This window comes from Mya arenaria, chromosome 3 (assembly GCF_026914265.1).
Source record: "Mya arenaria isolate MELC-2E11 chromosome 3, ASM2691426v1".
Lineage (NCBI taxonomy): Eukaryota > Metazoa > Mollusca > Bivalvia > Myida > Myidae > Mya > Mya arenaria.
The window spans coordinates 50,188,680-50,208,901 of record NC_069124.1 but is presented as its reverse complement, the minus strand read 5'-3'; the positions used below and the strand labels follow the sequence as shown (position 1 = coordinate 50,208,901).

General features: G+C 34.3%; 1 protein-coding gene across 3 annotated transcripts; it reads left to right on the top strand.

The window, feature by feature from the left end:
* The first annotated feature begins 1,080 nt into the window (after window positions 1-1,080).
* LOC128228951 (beta-1,3-galactosyltransferase 5-like) lies at window positions 1,081-19,600 on the top strand. Of its 3 annotated transcripts, none has more exons than XM_052940536.1 (2): window positions 1,081-1,186; window positions 17,930-19,600. In XM_052940536.1, exon 2 carries the CDS (start codon window positions 18,104-18,106, stop codon window positions 19,172-19,174), a length of 1,071 nt encoding a protein of 356 aa, XP_052796496.1. In that variant the 5' UTR covers window positions 1,081-1,186; window positions 17,930-18,103; the 3' UTR covers window positions 19,175-19,600. The 3 variants fall into 3 exon arrangements, with proteins under 3 accessions (XP_052796496.1, XP_052796494.1, XP_052796495.1); XM_052940534.1 differs by lacking the exon at window positions 1,081-1,186 and adding an exon at window positions 12,023-12,121; XM_052940535.1 differs by lacking the exon at window positions 1,081-1,186 and adding an exon at window positions 14,373-14,484.
* Window positions 19,601-20,222: the final 622 nt, after the last annotated feature.

The window sequence follows — 20,222 nt, the reverse complement described above, 5'->3', positions numbered from 1 at the left end:
AAATACATCGGCAACATTTTCTTAAACTTCTCAAGATTCATACCTACCTAACATTTGGGGAATTTTAGCAAACCAGTTTGGTTTATTATATTCAACACAATAATGGTTATTCTATATCATATTGAAAACAAGCCCTGATTAATATAACTTGAACCAAACTTAATGATTGTAGTGTATCTATCTATATACGGTGGAAAACTGTCCGTATGCAACGACGTTGCTGACTGATTGCCGTATACGAAGTTAAGTTTTACAAGATTTAAGCGAAGTGAAGTGAAGTGTTTTGATTTTATATCAGAACACATATATTTCTGATGAATCTGAAAACAAACCGTTTGCCTGGTGTGTCACATGATAGGATTAGCTGACATCTACTGATTACTGTCTTGTAAAGCATTTCCTGTCATCAAATCTCTTTTTATGTTTATATTGAAACATCAACAAAACGAACCCCTCACTTTCAAAATCAATACGTACACATGTATAACAAACATTAATTTTCAGTTATTCATCTTTAACTACTTACTAAATAATGCATTTATGGAAAATATTAATTACTGATAACAAGATTGTAATCGTGTATTTAATAGCTGAAAACGAAAAAATATTAAATGATTTGTTAATGCTAAAAGATTTACTGTGATCTACTATAGCCTCATTAGGTAAAAAGACCATGTTTTCTGCACCTTTCTTTCAAATTAAACTCGGTATCCTTCATCAGAAAATTGATTTCGACATGTATTCATCCTTTTTGGTAAATCAAAACAATTGTATTAATAGAGGCTAATCGTATTTGAGAGTAAGAGTGTATCTTTAAAATAAATACCATACTTTCTTTCATTAAACAGATCGATGCCTTTAAATGAAGCAAATTGACATTTAATTGCGGCAAAATATAATCTAAGACAAAACTATTCACTTTATATTTCTATATCATAAAAGCTTATGCCATGTTTTATTAAACGATCTTCACAAACATTCCCATAGCAACACTATGATTTATGCTTCTAGAACAATGACAAGCCAAAGCGCTTCCTTATATTATGATTGGATTGTGTTCCAGAATGACATTCCTGCCGTTTTAATTTGTTTCAATGTTGAACGCCCACATGTGTTCTGTAAACTGGAAGTTGCAGACGACAATTAGCAACACTTGGCTTTGTCTGTAACGGATACAATACAATCGGTATGTATTTTTTGAACATGTTATTGTTATTTTAAGTGTATAACGTTGTCATGATATGATGGGTTGATATCATAATTAAATGTTACCATGATAAAAAAATAACATAATATTACTGACATATGAGCATTTTCAAAGTAATTCTTGTATGTAAGGACGTTTAAAAAACAACAGATTACAACAGTGTTAAAACAATGGTTAAATGTGTTCATGAACATGGCACAAACACTTTAATGTTATCGCAACAAAGCCATTCAATGTACAATGTTGCCATCCGATTGGTCTAGAGCGATCACGTGACGGGCTAGTATTATTCATCCATTCCCCCACAAACGAGGAAAAGAAAATGGACATAAATTAACAAATATTACTAATTAAATGTACTCGGTGAGACATTATCGTTTCGATATATGTAACCAGCTACTAGCTACTAACACTGCGTGTAGCTAATAAAACACCGGGATATTTTCATGCGTAAATGATGGCCTATCCTTTTAATACAATAATGCAAAAATCTCAAAACAGGGGAATTGAAATGTAGAAAAATAAGTAAAAATATACGTTATTAAACAATGAGATTACATTTACTGTAGCGGGTTGACATTCAATAGCCATTTCATGATGAAAAGCATCAGCTAAAGAGAAACACTTTCCATCTGATTAAACCTTAATGACTTTGCTTTTCTAGTAAAAGGCTTTCAATCATGCGTTTCCATGGTAACATGTTGTCTTCCTGCAGAATCACATGCCTCTATTATCACGTTGATTGAAATGTGTTTCAGATTTATATTATTTTATTTTTTGTGCAAAAGTTTAAACTGAGACCGGAACACACCTCTCAGAAGCGGATCCAGAAATTCATAACGGGGGGGGGGGCACACAACCGTCACCCCGCCCCCCCCCCCCAAAAAAAAAAATAAATAAATAATAATAATTGTAATAAATGAGTATATATATAAATAATATTTAACTTCAGGTATTAAAATGACAGGAATAAAATCGTTGATGCATTTCAATCCTTCGTTCAAAACTATGTATATACATCTTTTAAGTGGACACACTTGTGAAAAAAAAATGTATATCATGACCCACTCATTGCAACATAATACTCATTCAATCGTTTTTAGTAAATCGATGAATTGTTCGTATGAACATCCGCTGATAACGAACAGGTCACACCCGGTCTGTGAATGTATGAATCTTCTGGTATATTCGTTGACCGATTATAAACATCCGTTGATAATGACAGGTCACACCCGGTCTGTGAATGTTTGAAACTTCTGGTATATTCGGTGACCTTTTTTAAACGTCGACGTTGTTTCAATTTAAATTTGGAGAATCTAAATTATTGTTAGCTATTTATCATATTTGAGTTCAATTAATATTTTGTCGATACTTATATCGTTCAAAGATTATTATTTATTTAGTATAATCATTAGTCTTGTTAAACCAAAAGATCACGTATTAAAATGATGTATCGATAACCTACTTATGACGATTGTCTGAGCGTACGTCAATGTGGGCATTAAGTACTTCACGATAAAACTAATGTCACGATTTTTTGGAGGATAATAAGCTGTTTTATACCCCACACAGACATAATATAGAGCGCACTGGTTTGTTGCAATGTAAGATCGCAAATTATTTCTCCGATTGAGCACCAAAAGCTATATCCACGAGTAGTATTTACTTTGGATGTTCACGAGATGATATTTATTGCAATCTTACACACTGTAACGACCTTAATTTTACTAAAAACAAAATAATTGCCAAGACAGTGAAAAATAAAACTGATATTTTTCACTGTTAAAGCAATGTACATATTTATTATATGCTTTCCGGTGGTATATAGAGAATAATTTTACCAGTGAAATAAAATAATTTTACCGGTGAAATAAAATAGTATTCCACAGTGAAAAATAAAATAAATCTAATGTTTATTGTTAATGTAGTGGTACATAATATACCATAATCGAAACTCCGATCCCTGAATTGATCAACGAATATCTAAGGGCCGTAACATTTGCGTAGGTTACAAACAACTATTATTTTCGTCACAGATAAAAGCTCTAATATCATATAACTTCAGATTACAAAAAGTATAAACGTATAGATAAAACAAAATCATCGGGAATAACATAAAGATGATTATATCAATACTTTTAATTTATTTTACTCGTATATAACAGCGAAATACATTGCGTTTTGACATTAGATCCAAACAAACGTCGCATTTGTTGACTTTCGTAACGGAATTTAATACAAGTTTTGTTTCCCTAAATTTGAGTTTAAAAATAACAGACTGTGACAAAATTTCGACGTTGTTTAGAAATAAATTATTTTAAGGTTTGGACATTAAATTATGAAAACCTGAATCATACATTGCACTCAATTAATGATAATAAACTAATCTAATGTTATGCTTTTATTCCTACGATTTACCACGTTTCGTGTTGATTTTATCTGATTGTCATGTAAAGCTTCTGTATCACTATCATCTGCTTCTGCGTACTTGTCGGAGGGTCGTTACTAAGGGGTCGCGTGACCCTGTAGGCGTAGCCTTAACGCTATCGGCGTGGTTTCAATTAAGATATTACTTCTACTTCTTTCTTACTTAGAAAACTATTTCATTCGCTGCCACATTATTAACTCGAACTCTGACGCAGGGAGTGTGTATTTGATAAATGGCAGAAGGCGGACCTTTAAACACCCGCGAAAGTTTCTAAATGATTAAGCCTAGTACTTGATGGATTTCTATCTGCAGTTTCGTTAGCTGAGAATGTAAGTTATATTCTTACACAAGGAGAATACGTAGTCCGCGTGGCATCACAAGTAGAATACGTAGTCCACCAGGATTTGCTGTGTGAGGATCTTTACGTGCAGCACATTCACATTTTGAAATGAATGGATGTTAAAATTGATATCAGTTAAATTAAAGTATCAAATTGACTTGTACGAGTCTTATCTATAAATTAATTCTTCTTGACACAAATAATCTTGGCGAATATTATTTTGCTACCTCACATTTTATTGATAACTTAATTTGCACCAAGTTGGATGATAGTTCGACTTTGATCCTTTGAACACATTTTCCAACTAACATGTACCAACATGACATTTGTAAGCAATTGTGACACGCTTTAAATGCTTTTTCGGTGAAAAATCATGCTACTTTTTACTGCCGTTATTTCCGATCGATTTTGGTTCCCGAGTTTCGTAGCGCTCAATATGCCGGGTTGACTTTATGAATGACGTCACCAAAATGACGCCACGACATATGTTTTGTAAGAGAGTTGCCAATTAACGCAAATTAAATTGATTTAAGTTAATATAAAATAAACATTTTGTTAGTTTTATTTCTAAATCGAAATTTATTTTACTTTTGAGCACAGACAAAATATTAAAAATATATAAATAAATAATAAAAAATATATATTTAAAAATATTGCTTTCTGTGCATTTGGTGGAATAAATTTCGATCTTACACCAAAATAAACTCATATATCTTCTACTTTATCTAAGTCATATGAAACTACATAGAAACGACAGTGGTCTTGTTTTTTGGATTTAAGGCAAAAAGGATAAAAAATAAGGACAACACAAACAAGTCTTGTGCAGGGGCCATGATTACAAACAAGTCCAAAGTCTGAGTTCAGATTTTTAAAAGTGCAAACATTCATTTCATTGCCACTTTCCTTTTGGTTGAGAATTGATGATAAAATTTGCTGAAATAATAACTATTTAAAAGAGGACAATTATTTGCATTTACTTTGGTGAAAAAGAATGGAATGAAGATGATTCTCTGCAATTCAATAAAAGTGCTTTTATGAGGCAGAGTCTGAGTCTGAGACTGTTAATTATTTTGCCTCATGACAGCACAATCGCAGTGTTAAAACATCAGCTCAAATGTATGGGTTTTCAACAATCTAAATGTAGTCAAGTTAATAAAGCCGGTTAGTACGTACAGTCGTCGATGCCTCTTTATCTGAAAGACATTACCTTCTATCTGTGTCTGACAGAGGCACTGATAACGTGACCTACAAAGGGAACACTCGAGTGCAGACACTTGGAGTCCACAACGACGATACGGCACATTGCAATACCTGCAATACTCGTTGATAAAAGCTCTCATAAATTTTCGTGACAAAGCTAAGTCAGCATAGCCTCCAACGATCAGGAGCGAACATTCCTATAGGACAAAGATAGCATTATTGTCAGGTTCATAAATCTTCTTTAATGAACAATGATTCAATTGAATCGATATAATAGAGATACTGTTGCCTGACAACTAAGACTATGTATATTTTGAAAGATTAATCAAACTAACAGACACACCCTTTAACCTTTCGAGTCGCGGCACTCAGACAAACCCCGATAACAATCCCTGTAGTTCCCCCTCCTCCGGTAACAAACCCAGTAGTGGTACCCAGACAAACCCGGAAACAGACCCAGTCTTGGCACCCAACTAAAGCCGGTAGCAATCCCAATAGTGTACCCAGACAAATCCGGTGACAGTGACAGAAGTGGCATCCAGATAAACCCGATTACAATCCCAGTTCATTGAGGAAATCTCAATAACAGTCACAGAAGTGGCACCAAGACAAACCCGGCAACTGTTGCAGTAGTAGCAACTAAACAAACCCAGGAATAATCCAAGACAACCCTCGATAACAGTCCGGGCTTGGCACCAACACAAACCCGGTTACAGCCGTATGTATCATATACATGGTACCTGATGAACAACAAGTGTAAATAATTATGAATTTACAAATGGCTATTCAAAAGGAGCAACCCGAAAGAAATAAGAAATGCTAGTGTTGGTTTTACAACATTAAAACAAGCAACAACTTTAAACAAACACCATGCATCTGTAATGAGCAAGCAGCAACTGTATACAATGTGATGGAAGATTAACAACAATTGTATAGAAACGCCATAAATTACGTTACTGTTGTGAACGGAGTGAACAGGAAATGTATACACACACACATCACCTGTTATTATAATGAAGGGACAAACAGTAAATGCATATGAGCATCATCTGTTACTTTTATGTAAGAACAAACATTATCTATATTGAAGGGTCATTTGTTATTGTTATGAAATGACAAACAGCAACTGTATATAAAAGTCATCTATTACTGTAATGCAAGAAAAAAGGTATACGAACATCACCGGTTACTCTAAAGAAAGAACAAACAACAAATGTATATGAAGATCACCAGTTACTGTAATGAAAGGAAAGCATCAGCTGTCTATGAACATCACCTGTTACTGTACAGAAAGGACAAATAGCAACTGTATATGGACATCATCTGTTACTGAAAAGAAAGGACAAATAGAAACTGTATATGAACATCACCTGTTACTAAAAAGAAAGGAAAACATCAAAAGTATATGAACATCACCTGTTACTGTAAAGAAAGGACAAATAGCAACTGTATATGAACATCACCTGTTACTGTAAAGAAAGGACAAATAGCAACTGTATATGAACATCACCTGTTACTGAAAAGAAAGGAAAGCATCAAAAGTATATGAACATCACATGTTTCTGTAAAGAAAGGACAAACACCAACTGTATATGAACATCACCTGTTACTGTAAAGAAACGACAAAAAGCAACTGTATACGAACATCACCTGTTACTGTAAAAAAGGGACTAAAAGCAACTGTATATAAACATCACCTGTTACTGTAAAGAAAGGACAAATAGCAACTGTATATGAACATCACCTGTTACTGAAAAGAAAGGAAAGCATCAAAAGTATATGAACATCACATGTTTCTGTAAAGAAAGGACAAATACCAACTGTATATGAACATCACCTGTTACTGAAAAGAAAGGAAAGCATCAAAAGTATATGAACATCACATGTTTCTGTAAAGAAAGGACAAACACCAACTGTATATGAACATCACCTGTTACTGTAAAGAAACGACAAAAAGCAACTGTATACGAACATCACCTGTTACTGTAAAGAAAGGACAAAAAGCAACTGTATACGAACATCACCTGTTACTGTAAAAAAGGGACTAAAAGCAACTGTATATAAACATCACCTGTTACTGTAAAGAAAGGACAAATAGCAACTGTATATGAACATCACCTGTTACTGTAAAGAAAGGACAAATAGCAACTGTATATGAACATCACCTGTTACTGTAAAGAAAGGACAAATAGCAACTGTATATGAACATCACCTGTTACTGAAAAGAAAGGAAAGCATCAAAAGTATATGAACATCACATGTTTCTGTAAAGAAAGGACAAACACCAACTGTATATGAACATCACCTGTTACTGTAATGAAACGACAAAAAGCAACTGTATACGAACATCACCTGTTACTGTAAAAAAGGGACTAAAAGCAACTGTATATAAACATCACCTGTTACTGTAATGAAACGACAAACAGAAAGTGTAAACAAACATCACCTGGGACTCTGATGTAAGGAAACCAGCAAATGTATACACATAGTATATGTGGCTGTAGGGGTAGACAAAAAGCAACTGTATATAAACCTCTTCTGTTACTGTTATGCAAAAATGCAAATGCATATAAACAGCACCTGTTATTGTAATAAAAGGAAAGCATCAAATGTATATGAACCCCACCAGTTTCTGTAAAGAAAGGACAAACAGCAACTGTATACGAACATCACGTGTTACTGTACATAAAGAAAGGACAAACAGCAACTGTACACGAACATCACCAGTTACTGTACATAAAGAAAGGACAAACAGCAACTGTATATGAACATCACCTGTTATTGTAATAAAAGGAAAGCATCAAATGTATATGAACCCCACCAGTTTCTGTAAAGAAAGGACAAACAGCAACTGTATATGAATATCACGTGTTACTGTACATAAAGAAAGGACAAACAGCAACTGTATACGAGCATCACGTATTACTGTAAAGAAAGGACAAACAGCAAGTGAAAACGAACATCACCTGTTACTGTAAAGAAAGGACAAACAGCAACTGTATACGAAAATCACCTGTTACTGTACATAAAGAAAGGACAAACAGCAACTGTATACGAACATCACCTGTTACTGTAAAGAAAGGACAAACAGCAACTGTATACGAAAATCACCTGTTACTGTACATAAAGAAAGGACAAACAGCAACTGTATACGAACATCGCGTGTTACTGTACATAAAGAAAGGACAAACAGCAAGTGTATACGAACATCACCTGTTACTGTAAAGAAAGGACAAACAGCAAGTGTATACGAACATCACCTGTTACTGTAAAGAAAGGACAAACAGCAACTGTATACGAACATCACGTGTTACTGTAAAGAAAGGACAAACAGCAAGTGTATATGAACACCACGTGTTGTTGTTATGAAAGGTCAGCAAAAACTGTATACAAACCTCATGGTGCTACTGGAATGAAAAGAAAACAGCAGTTGTATACAGTCAGTGTATGAGGCTCTATGGAAATGACAAACAGCTAGCCTTATTTGTACATGTAATTGAAAATATCATTAATACCTTCTAACTAGACATTTTGTAAAAGCGGCTAAAATAATGTTCAATGCAATAATGACAATGAGTTTTTTGTCTTTATTATGGCTTCTGTCTGGTTCCATTGAATTGAAAAGAATTAAAAGGGTTACTACTGTATTTATTGACCTGGTAGATGTATGAGTTTGGTTTTCAAAGATAACTGGTTATACTAAATGTAAACAAAGCTGTCATTCCCTTAATACTTGATATCAATGGTGGTTCAATATTGCATACCATCGCCATTTGATGATACTTATGTTTACTTTGATGTAACCGAAATCACATGCGTGAATTAAACAGGAGAGAGAGCACTTTATCACATATGGAATGTTCATATCAATCAGGAAAGTTAAAATGCAGTAATCACCAAGAGTACCCAAAATGGAGTGAACGCGTGCCAATCCCAAGAAGTTAACTTCATTACCTGTTATTATAGTGAAAGGACAAACATCATCTGTATACAAACGCCATCTTTTACTGTAATGCAAGAAACAAGCAAAATAGAGTGAGCGCGTGCCAATCACAAGAAGTTAGCTTCAGGGAATGAATTGAGCAAGTAAATGTTGAGTTATGTTAAAATATTACAGTTGCTGTCAAGCAAGTAAATTCAAATTCAAAAAGTGAAGTAGATGAAAGAAAATCAAATTTCAACCTTTTACCATTCCCCCTTTTCTTTAGTAATCATACAAAGCCCGGGCAAACAAGACTACCGCGGGATAGGCCTTCATTACTCGGTGACGATAACCACATATTAGTATGATTGGAATGTTATCTTTGAGATAGCAATGGTAGGCAATGTTTATTAATTTTAACAATCGGTTCCAAAGAGTTTTTGTTTGGAATTTATTTTCATTATCGTAAGTACATGTACTTACAAGCATGGACAAGTAGTTTACCACTGACATTTCATTGGTAACACTCTCGTCGCACCTATATCGCACGTTTACTCAAAAGGTCATCTCCAATGCCTATAGCCGCAAACAAGGTCCTTGCACCCGGATGTTTTTACCAAATACGTTCCAGAACTGTTGGTCCGTGTGTGCGTATACCACCTGATAAATTACGTCATATAGGCTACGCCGGAAGGCGACGTTTTTAAGAAACAATACTCTCAATCAAACTCAGGTAAAAGACCGATAACGGGGTTCCGTAAGCGGAGTATAATGTGCTATGTTTCTTTTAAAATGGTGAAGAAATAATAAAGTTATCTTTGTTTAAAGTCTTCATCCGTAGCAAAATATTACCTTCCGACGAAGCATTTATGATGCAATTTATCACGTGGTATACATACACTGTTAATGAGAAACTCGTGCAATTTCAGACATGCTTTTGTATTGTCCAGATGAAGTGCCAACTGTTTATGCAGTTCCGGCATATGAAACGATTGTGTTTTCCTTTTTGCAAACTCTGTAAACAGTGTGTGTATACCACGTGATAAATTGCGTCATAAATGCTACGTCGGAAGGCAATATTTTGCTTCGATTGAAGACTTTAAACAAAGATAACTTCACTATTTCTTTACCATTTAAAATGGCCTTTGGTCTTTTACCAGAGTTTGATTGAGAGTTTAGTTTTTTTTAAAACACTTCGACAAACCCTTTCACAATACGGCCGTCTGACGGAGCACTGTCAAAACATTGTTTTGGAAACAGGTTTGTCGAAGTGTTTGATGATACTAATCACCTTATCAAACTCCGGTAATAAAACAGATGCGGGGCTCTTTAAGCGACATAGACTGTCCTTTGTTTCATTAAAAATGGTGTAGTAAAAGAGAAGTTAACTTTGATTTAAGTCTTCATTTAAAGCGAAATGTTGTCTTCCGATGTAGCATATATGACGTAATTTATCACGTGGTATACACACATTTGTAAAGGTGTTTTGCATTTTTTACAAGTGTAAATATGATGATGGGATCAAATCAGATAACAAAATATAAAAAGATCAAACATAAAGTTTATAAAGTCAGATTGTAGTGGAACAGTCGTCATGTTAGCCCAATATTTTGTTTAAAGGTAGGATATAGGAACAGGGGCCCACGCCCAAATGACTGCATCCAGATTTGCTAGGGTCCAAATTTACAATACATGAGATAAGAGTGTTTCATAGCAATCATAAAGAGATATGGTTGACACATGGATATAGCACATTGGCCAGAGATAGCCTGCAGAATATTATCATGGCCTTGTTTGATCTGAGAGGCACATCGATCGACGGTAACATGTATGCTGGTCACCAGTAAGTTGGGTCGCATTTTATTTATTCGTTTTTAACTGCGAAAGGGTCAAGACTCACGCTCGAGTGTCCGTTTCAATGTTGGAATAGATTTTTTTGTGACATCGATATCAAGCAGGAATTATTTGTTACCTACAAAAACACCTTTAATCTTGGATCTGGGAACCTACAAACGCATTTTGTGTTTTAGCATTTTCGTTTGGGCAAATGACAATCGAGAAGTTTTCTGGTTTATTAATTTAACGTAGATCAATTATGACGAATTCATCAAAAATATTTTCATAAAGAATTAAAATATTTTAATCAGTTTATTGTTTTACTAGTATCAATGGTCAAAGTTAACACATACTTGGTGTGTCTTGGTCATTTTTCTTCCGTATAGATCTACGAAAAATTGATGAACAGAAAATTTGAAAAATCCTCGATTGTCATTGGTCTACACAAAACTGCAAACACCATGTCCTCGATTGTCATTGGCCTACACAAAAATGCAAACACCAAGTAAAATTAATGAACAGAAAATTTGAAAGATCCTCGATTGTCATTGGTCCACAGAAAAAAATGCAAACACCGTTTCAACAAGTGAAATGTTAAGATTTTGTTATATACAAAACGTAAACTGCGTTCTCATTTTTATCGTGTAGGATACTTATAAAGCCGGCAAAAGAACCGTGAAAAAATAGGTATCACGGAGAAGCGTTTTCAAATGTCACCATTAGGCCTAAAATGGTTTGTTTCTGGTCGTCCGACCGAGCCTAACTATTCGCCACTCCTTTTGATTGATTGTATTGCCCCCCCCCCCCCCCCGCCCTAAAAAAAAGCGGTATCCGAAATATTTCGTCTGAAAATATGGCTACTTTGCTAATTTCACAACTTTTGGGCATGCGACCAAAACAACCCTATTTTTAGGCGTTACCTTCTGGCATTCTGTGACAACCGGGTGCGAAAGGCATTTAGAAAATCCAAATCACTGCTTGACAATATTGACAAGTAGATTTTGAAATGACGGCGGCCAGTCCTTTTACTACGCAATTCCTTCTCCGTTCAAAGATAAAATGGGTCGTATCTGTGAGTAGCATTTTGACATTTGAGTTGAACTCACGGAAATTAAAAAAAAAAAAACATGGCTTCATAAAAAAAGGATTTCCACCTCACGTGTAAATGCGGATAAATTGTGGAACAACGTAAGTTTGTGAATGAAAACTACAGATACATTTTATTCATCACGAAATAATTAAAATTGTACTTCCGGTAATACAATGCGATGGATCCGTGTCATTTGCCCTACATCTATAAATAAGTTTCAGATAGAGTTTATTATTTTTATTTATGGTACAAGGATCCATGCAGACGACAAATTATTAATTATAATACACGCTTTATTGGTTAATACCTTACATTCTATTCGGCATAATTCTCGGGTTATTTTGAAATACCCAATGTATTTCATTCGCCATGTGTCTGTTTTATTGATCGAAAATTGTAAGAAAGTTAATACGGCTTTATTAAGAACTGAAATGGTATGAAATCACGCATTTCCCTTCTCCTTCTTCTTCTTTTTTTTTTAGATCCATTCGTTTTATCTGCAGTGATTATTTATATGGAGATTCCGAAGCACTTCTAAATTGAAGTTTGAAGTATTAAGCTAAACTATTCAATTTTACGGGATGAGCTTAAAGGCAACATTCTTATGAAAGAGACTGATTCAGTACCTGGTACGCTAAAGCTAAAACAATTACAGAACTAGTATTTACAGAATTTAATACATTTAAAATATTTCTCAGATCATGGAGTATTCAAGGTACGAGAAAAGGCTATTGTAAGAATTTCATGCCTTTTTATGAGGTTCTCTACTGTAATAAATCAGTTTTTATATAGCTGGTACAGGGGTCGATCTGACCTACATTGAAACAGACTCATATTTTTAATTTTAATTTTACAGACTCCTACAGTCAGATAATGGTTTTGTTATTAGACAAGTGGCAATATTTATTTTTTACTTGTTAAAAATGGCGGATTAATATTAATATCTGTATACAACTTGTATAAAGCAATGACACCACTGTATTGTAATTAATGATATATTTATAATAGTATGTATTTCGGGCCGGAGACCTTTTTGTACTGAATAAAGTTGAGTTGAGTTGATAAAACGCAGGGACGGGGTTACACTCAAACCTGTACAAACATGCCAAGTTTGAAAAAATCAGCGTTTTTGACATCATTTGTACTTGTCACATGGACATAGCATGATCTCTTCCAAAATATTTATCCTAATTTTACCACTCACTGATAAGGAGGATATTATTTCATTAAATTTTGATTTTATGACAAGGTTATTTACTTATTGTTAGCTTATGTAGGGGCAAAAAGCGTTGTAAAAGATGTAAATAGTATGCACGAAATTTTAATTTTTGTTTTATGACAAGATAAATATTTTTATTTACATAGCTTATGTTGGGGCAAAAAGGCGTTGTAAAAGAAATAAATATTAGACATGTATGTATTACTGATGATAAAACTATAAACACATAAATACTTTCACGGATACAGGTTAAAATCGGACAACAAGTTAAGACGAACATATGGTCACTTTTCGACGTCAAGCTCGTGCACTTGTATTTAAGTGGCACTCGAATTAAATCTCAAAACATAAACACTAATTTTGATAAACCTTAGCTACTTACTAAACAATGCATTTATTGAAAATATGAATTACAAATAACAAGATTGTAACCGTGTATTTAATAGCTGAAAACGCACAAATATTAATTTTAAAATGATTGGTTAGTGGTAAAGGATTTACAGCGATCAACTATCGTCTCATAAGGTAGAAATACCGTCTTTTTCTGGACCTTTCTTTCAAGTTAGACAAAGCATCCTTCATAATAGTATGAACCACTGTCGGATATTTATTCATCTTTTTTCGGTAAATTAAAAGAATTGTATCGATTTCAAAACATCTTATTTGGAAGTAAGAGTGCATCTTTAACCACTGAAGGGAACACATATATAGATACAAGTAGTTCGATAAATATATTCACTACAAAGCATCCCAAAACTATGGTGGCATATAACTGTCGCAAGATAACCTGTTAACGTTCGAGAATTATAGGCAGTTCTGCGCACTTTCAAGCCTGTTTTTAGTGTTATGATATTTATCTTAAAAAAAGATATCGCGAAAATTGTGTGGTTAACACGAAACAATTCGCGAACGATATCAGGTTATCTTACGGCAGTAATATGCCACCATACAAAACATCCTCAAAGTGAGGCAATAATAGCTTTTGCGTCTTTTCACAAACAATTTTAACACCGACACCAACTGTGATGCAGGGCGATGTGACTTAGATAAAGGGCAAATAGTCGGTGATAAGATAAAAGTTCTCATGACAGTTCATACAATGATCAAATTATAACATACTAGTTATTATACATGCATGGACATATGTGGTGTCTTACGAAATACTTAATAAAATTAAATTTAAAACATCATTTTCACTGGTATGAATATATGGATTTGACGGGCTTCTTAGCTTAGTGATGGGTAAGAATGCTTACATGATAAACAAATAAACAAGCTTTACTTTAAGAAAGAATATACATGTATATTGGCATTTATTGACCTTAGTTTAGTAAGAATGCAATCGCAAACTTGTGTGCCTAAAATAAGCTTAACAGATTAAAATTGTTGTATTTAAAAACAAATTGGACTTTATGTCCGCATGTAAACAGTCCCATTTAAGAAAATGTGAACTTTCGATAATCGCAATACACATCAAGTCTGATTTTATACTAGTCGCATGTATGGAAAATAGAAATTCGATTACAATTTAACAGGCATTTAAAAAAGGAATACAGTACCATTTTGTGTTACCACTTTACTTTATACTATGCAAAAGTGCACACAGACACTTTTAGTTTTACTTAAATTGGTTCATTTTGATAGACAGTGTCACAGTTTTTAGTAGATATTGGCGTCGTGTGACGTCAGTTTACCAGGTTATTTGAATTGTTTAACAAAACTATTAAGTTGTCTCCTATTATTTGGTACATAACTTACTTATAATTCATTTCCAGATAGATACTTACGTCCAAAACCCCATTTAGTGAAAATGGCGCTTATATAAAAAGTATTATAGACAATAAAGCTTGAATTAATTGTGTTCCATTTTTTGTCAGCGACTAGCAAAAATTGTCATGATCAAGGTCCATCTAAGTTTAAGTGGTGTAATCTGTTTTGTCTACTTTTCATTATTCAGTAAATAATGTAAAATATTAAATATTTAGCTAAATTAATGGTATTGTTGTGATAAAGTTCCACCATGGAAACTGTTTTTCAATAAAGAACTTGAGTTGTAACATTAATATTCTTATATCAGTGAATGAGGCGTCGCAAATGACAGTACATCGATTTTGTTTACTTCAACTTTTTGTCAATGCTGCCTAAAGTTTAATTAACAAAAAAAAATATGACACTTAGATAAATTTCAGTTTTTGGGCCGATAATGATTAAGCATTATGGGAAGGGACACGCCTATTTAGGACAAAAAAATACCCGGTTATGCAATCAGAAAATAGTTATTTCATAATTTATTTCGCATTGATAGCGAAATTGCTTAAAAATACAAATAAAGTATAAACAAAATTCAGGTTGTAGTGGGAGGCGAAACTACGCCGGAACAGTATTTTTCTGGAAACTCACGCCTTGTTCACCCGGTCATAACGACTATGCAATAACTAATGTATATTTTAACCTATATCGAATACATTGGAAACAACACCTGATAATATCCATCAACCAATCACGCTACAATAATTTACTGAGCATTCAAAATTGTGGTCTTCAAAGACAACATTTGACCGAATATCAATATTTAATGAAGGTTTCCAGCTGTCATTATCTTAGATTTGACACGCAAAAAATATTTGCCACACTATATTTCCTGATATTTTTTTTTCGTGAAGTGCATTTTACATACCGCGAGCGAGTCCTTTCAAATCATTTCCTCAATGAATTCGATTTCATAAAATGTGCATAGTCTAATTAAAATATATTAATAGAAATACTGTTTCATATTATTACAGTATGCATGTTGATTAAAAGCTATGAACATAGTGTTTCATTGACACTATTTAAGATTATAGCATATCCAGTGAGATATTCAAAAATTAAAACTGGAGCAGTAATCATAAAACTTCTTAAGTTATTTCTTATCTTAAGATTTTCGTAGTCAAATTGAAAGAAAAGTATAAATGTTTTTTACATAAAAGTAAGTATATTGAATCAAATCAATGAAAATAAAGTATTTTAGATATAATGAATCGATTACATCATATAATAAGTGAGATACTTAACTTACGAAAATGACTTAAGTTAGGAAATGAGTCAGGAAAAGACTTAAGTTAGGAAATGACTTTAGCTAGAAAATGAGTTTGGAAATGTCTTAAGTTAGGAAATGAGTTATGTTAGGAAATGACTTATGTTAGGAAATATCTTAAGTTAGGAAATGAGTTATGTTAGGAAATGACTTATGTTAGGAAATGTCTTCAGTTAGGAAATGACTTATGTTAGGAAATGACTTAAGTTAGGAAATGACTAATGTTAGGAAATGTTTTCAGTTAGGAAATGACTTCAGTTAGGAAATGACTTCAGTTGGGAAATGACTTCAGTTAGGAAATGACTACAGTTAGGAAATGACTTATGTTAGGAAATGTCTTAAGTTAGGAAATGAGTTATGTTAGGAAATGACTTATGTTAGGAAATGTCTTCAGTTAGGAAAAGACTTATGTTAGGAAATGACTTAAGTTAGGAAATGACTAATGTTAGGAAATGTCTTCAGTTAGGAAATGACTTCAGTTAGGAAATGACTTATGTTAGGAAATGACTAATGTTAGGAAATGTCTTCAGTTAGGAAATGACTTCAGTTAGGAAATGACTTCAGTTGGGAAATGACTTATGTTAGGAAATGACTTCAGTTAGGAAATGACTTCAGTTGGGAAATGACTTCAGTTAGGAAATGACTTCAGTTAGGAAATGACTTCAGTTAGGAAATGACTTCAGTTAGGAAATGACTTCAGTTAAGAAATGACTTCAGTTTGGAAATGACTTCAGTTGGGAAATGACTTCAGTTAGGAAATGACTTCAGTTGGGAAATGTCTTCAGTTGGGAAATGACTTCAGTTAGGAAATGACTTCAGTTGGGAAATGACTTCAGTTAGGAAATGTCTTCAGTTAGGAAATGACTTCAGTTAGGAAATGACTTCAGTTGGGAAATGACTTCAGTTAGGAAATGTCTTAAGTTAGGAAATGACTTATGTTAGGAAATGTCTTCAGTTAGGAAATGTCTTCAGTTAGGAAATGACTTCAGTTAGGAAATGTATTCAGTTAGGAAATGACTTCAGTTACGAAATGACTTCTGTTAGGAAATGTCTTAAGTTAGGAAATGACTTATGTTAGGAAATGTCTTAAGTTAGGAAATGAGTTGGGAAATGACTTCAGTTAGGAAATGTCTTATGTTAGGAAATGACTTATGTTAGGAAATGACTTATGTTAGGAAATGTCTTCAGTTAGGAGATGAGTTGGGAAATGACTTCAGTTAGGAAATGTCTTAAGTTAGGAAATGTCTTATGTTAGGAAATAACATAAGTTAGGAAATGACTTATGTTAGAAAATGTAGTGAGTTAGGAAGTGACTTAAGTTAGGGAAAGACTTAAGTTAAGAAATGACTGCAGTAAGGAAATGTATTAAATTAGGAAATTACTTTTTATGAATACGGTCCAGGGACTCAAGTTATTAGAAATTTACTGAAGATGTTTTATAAAGACAAGCCCTTTGCTTCTTATGTTTGCTTTCATCTGTATTATTATTAAATCAAAGGGAAATACAAAACGATAATGAATTGAACCTCTTTGAGGATGCATACAGTATTATTGAATAACAGAGAAATAGCATTCTCTAAAGACTATCATAATTCATATTGTGTTTTTCAGGTACGGTCGCCATGGCACGTATTCTCCTCAGATGAAAACACTGATAAACGATTAAAGTTCAAGCTTTGTGGGTATAACAGCATTTGCGATTCAACGGTGATGTGTTTAACAAGACAGTTTTAGGAAAATAATTTTAAGTGAGTATAAACAGAAGGAAGACACTTAGTTTTCAAAATGATTCCGCGTCACCCATTGATATTAAAAGTGACAACTGTGTGCGCTACAATAGCGTTAGTGTGTGTGATGTTTTATAGCAGTAAGTCTGACGTCATCGTGACGCGACGTCTGCTTTATGTTTCGACGCTTGATCCGTCCCATTTTACCAGTTTGTCAGAAATGGACATAATTCTCCAAGAACTCGACAAAGTTCCTGACCCACCAACAACGACCACAGCGGAACCTCCAAACGTCATTAAGAAGTACGTCGACGGTGACGCTATGACATACATCATAGACCAGGAACCATGCACAAAGGACCATTACCTCAGCATATACGTGCATTCTGGGCCGAAACATGCCGAGAGAAGGCGTGTTATAAGAAACACATGGGCGTCCAAAGAAATATTGAAACAACATAAAGCCAAACTCGTATTTGTGACAGGCGAAGTAGAGGACGAGAATCTACAAGCTACTCTTGAGAATGAAAGTGAGTTGTACAAAGATATCATTCAGGCTAATTTTACTGATGCGTACAGAAACTTGACTTATAAGGCAATAGCTGGGCTGCGATGGGTGTCAGAGAATTGCCCAGACGTTATGTACGTGTTAAAAACAGATGACGACATAGTCGTTGATATTCATCGAGTTGTGCGTTTAATGCACGCGTACATAGAGCATAAATGGGGGAAGAAAAATATACTTGCCGGCTACATATGGCCACACATGAACGTTGACCGTAACAAGTCCAGCAAATGGTACACGTCACCGGATGAGTTCCCTAGTGACTTCTTCCTCAAGTACTGTTCGGGATCCGCGTACCTCATGAGTAGCGACGTCGTTAAAAAGTTTTACATCAAGACACCAGAGACGCCATTCTTCTGGGTTGACGATTATTACGTCACGGGATTGCTTGCACGTAATTCAAACGTTACACAGACGTCGTTAAGTGACAGATACATCCTTGAAAACGAGTCGGATATGGCTGGTTTACTCAAGAATGACACGAAAACCAGATTCGTGTTTGTCCACTCGCCTAACACCACTACCTCACAGTATGTGTGGCAAAAATTTCTAGATCGATGGTGATTGAAGATAAAAAAAAATATTAAAAATTACTACGAGCTCAGAGTTAAGTTATTCGAACAATAATAGTTATCAGATGTCTTTATTATAGAGGGTTAATAATTGGTTGGATATGGACCTCATAAAAGTCCAATGGGAACCTCGGGCTCTCGTAGCCGCGTGAACGGCAGTTTGACGCACACTTACTACAGTTGAAATGACGTCCCTGCGTTTTGCCCTCCAAAAAGCGTAAGGGCTGATTCAGCTTCCCGGTGATATGCTGTCTAGCATTGTTATTTGTTTCTTTACAATACTACTTTCAATCTGTTCAATCTCTAAATGCTCGTTATGGATGTTACTTAGTGTTTTTTTTTAGATATGGAAAATTAAAATAACATGTGCAAGTAATTTTGTAACGTATCTCTTAGCATTTATTGATTTATAAAGGTACTAAAGTATGTGATAAACGGTTACACAATCTGTATTAAATTTGAAAAGGACATAATTATTGTCGACTGCGCTTACTTTTATCTTGAGGAAGTTTAAAGTGAAATTTATCAAAATCCAAACCGATAAATGAAACTGACATTCAATAAAAAGTTTACCGGCGTGAATACATTGAAGGGTCCCAGAGTGACAGTTCAACCACCGCACACCTATCCTGGGCAGACTATCAGGCGGTTAACCAGTACTAGGTGCTTTCACCTCTGCATGGAACTGACAACTTCTGTACATGTCAGGGGCAGTGGTACAGTGCAAATGGTCGTAGAAAGGATTTCATAACCAATCACAACAGAAGTGACCTGGTCCGCCCGGGAATCCAACCCGGGTTGTCCGAGTCACAGTCCAACGCTCTACCGACTGAGCTAACCGGGCGGACTAGCCAGTTATTGTAAACTTACGGGGACTTTTTATAGTACCCTACGATATATCCCTAAATGACATATGACGCGTGTATAGTGTATTGTGATCACATTCACACCTCTGGTATTATGGGACAATCGTTTTAAAAACAAGAACAACGAATTTAAAACACAACAACAGAGTTGTAGGCAAAATATTTATTCTTATA